The 1903-nt window shown below is 44.3% G+C and overlaps 2 protein-coding genes across 2 annotated transcripts in view; both read right to left on the bottom strand.

The window, feature by feature from the left end:
• The window catches only part of CBG00931, a gene marked incomplete at both ends in the record, with an annotated part of 9961 nt that extends 8538 nt beyond the window's left edge, over nt 1–1423 (bottom strand). Inside the window, 3 exon segments of the mRNA XM_002629658.1 lie at nt 137–688; nt 1201–1406; nt 1408–1423. Of these exon segments, the coding sequence (XP_002629704.1) occupies nt 137–688; nt 1201–1406; nt 1408–1423 (774 nt within the window).
• Cbr-sec-5 overlaps nt 1–1903 on the bottom strand; it is a gene marked incomplete at both ends in the record, with an annotated part of 42731 nt that overhangs the window by 20353 nt on the left and 20475 nt on the right. The window lies entirely within an intron of this gene.

Raw genomic sequence — 1903 nt, forward strand, 5'->3', positions numbered from 1 at the left:
GCGATTGGAAATTTTGGAGGTTAGAGACGCAATGTGTCTCGTCGTNTGGCGTCTCTAGCCTCCCAAACTCTAAATGGACGTATCTCGGCTCCCAGATGAGCTAGAGCAGAGCTCTTTTCAGCTATTTCAAGCTCACCTGCTGCGTGTGAATCTCGGAGAAGTGCATTCCCAGTGCGGCTCTATCCATAAACATTCCACACCATATACACTGCAAATTGTTCTGATCAGTTTCCGTGGACACCACAGCAAAGTCGTGAAGGCTCAACGGGTGTCTGGCTCCGGGATTCGGCAGTGCTGCGACCTCTTTCCACTCCTGGGAACAACGATGCTCCGCCGGATGCCACGCGTTGAAGTGGCGGACGAGGTGAATGACCTCGAACTTCTTGTTCAACGACACCACCGCTTGACATATGTCACATCTGGCGTGAAGGCGGTCCACCAGGGATACCGGCACTTTTCTGCCCATCTTTTCGATCAGCTTTCGTTTGAGCGCCGTCTCCAGTTGGCTCATCGACATCTCGTTGACATTCACTCGGATTTGCGACACTTTTCTCATTTGTCGCAAATTTCGAGTATAGAGACGTGGCGCGCCGCCGAATCCGGCTGACGAGCCAATCTGATGTTGGTGCGGATCGTCATAGTTGCGGAATCCGTTTTCCAGAAATTTCGATTCGCGTTTCAGGCGATCCTGGAATACGCGAGAGGATTGGATTTTCGTGTAGGTTTTCTAGTTTGCCTATTTTGCGCCTAAAAATAGCCTATTTTCAGCCTAAAAAGGGCCTATTTGAGCTTGAAAATAGCCTGTTTCAGGCCTAAAATTGGTCTATTTGAGCCTAAAACAATCCACAAAGCCTAGAAAAAAGTCTATTTTAAGCTTAAAAATTGACTAATTCAGACTAGAAATCGACTATTTTTAGCCTAAAACTTGGCCTATTTGAGCCTAAAACAGTCCACAAAGCCTAGAAAAAAAGGCCATTTTTAGCCTTACAAATGGACTTATCTAGACTAGAAATAGCCTATTTTAAACCTGAAACTAGCCTAGAATTTTAGAATGGACTATTAAAGATGCTCAAAAATGGCCTATTTTGAGCCTAAACTAGACCTATTTTAAGCCTAAAAATAGCCTATTTGGACCACTCGGTTCGGTTTAAAGCCTAGTTTTCGGCCCCCCCCCCCCCATGTCCCACCGCCACCACAAACCTTCAACCAACTCGTATAGGGAATCTCCTCCAACTGCATCTCCTGTGACTGATATTCGGGATGGGCGTGTGGCAGATGCTCGGTCAGCAGTTTATCGTAGTCAACTATCTCACCGCACAGACCACAGCACACTTGATTCGTGTCCAGGAAACTGCAACTGTTGATGAATTCCACGTTCGCGGCGCGGTCCGACGACGATGAGGGTACTGTAGTTTGTGTACATTTTAGGTGGAAATTTGGTCAATTTAGGCTGATTTTCATTACTTTTTGACACATTTCAGCCTAATTGGCGCCTTCATTGGCCCATTTCAGCCTAATTTTGGCGATTTTTGGCCGATTTCAGTTCAATTTGAATGAATATTTTTTTTGAATTTCTAGGTCATGACCTAGTTTTTTGGATTTCTAGGCCGTGATCTAGCTTTTTTTGGTTTTTAGGCCAAACTTGGATTTCTAGGCCATGACCAAATTGTTTGGGTTTTTCGGTCATCATCTAATTTTTTTTGTTTCTAGCCCAAATTTGAATTTCTAGGCCAAATTTTAATTTTTAGGCAAAATGAGGATTTCTAGGCCATGACCTAGATTTTTTTGAATTTCTAGGTCATGGCCTAGTTTTTTGGGGTTTTAGGCCGAATTGATTTTCTAGGTCATCATCCTTTTTTGGGTTTCTAGGTCACGACCTAAAAGGGTTTTAACGTGGTGGCCT

The sequence above is a fragment of the Caenorhabditis briggsae genome (assembly GCF_000004555.2).
Source record: "Caenorhabditis briggsae complete genome, chrII, whole genome shotgun sequence".
In the NCBI taxonomy this organism is placed as follows: Eukaryota; Metazoa; Nematoda; class Chromadorea; order Rhabditida; family Rhabditidae; genus Caenorhabditis; species Caenorhabditis briggsae.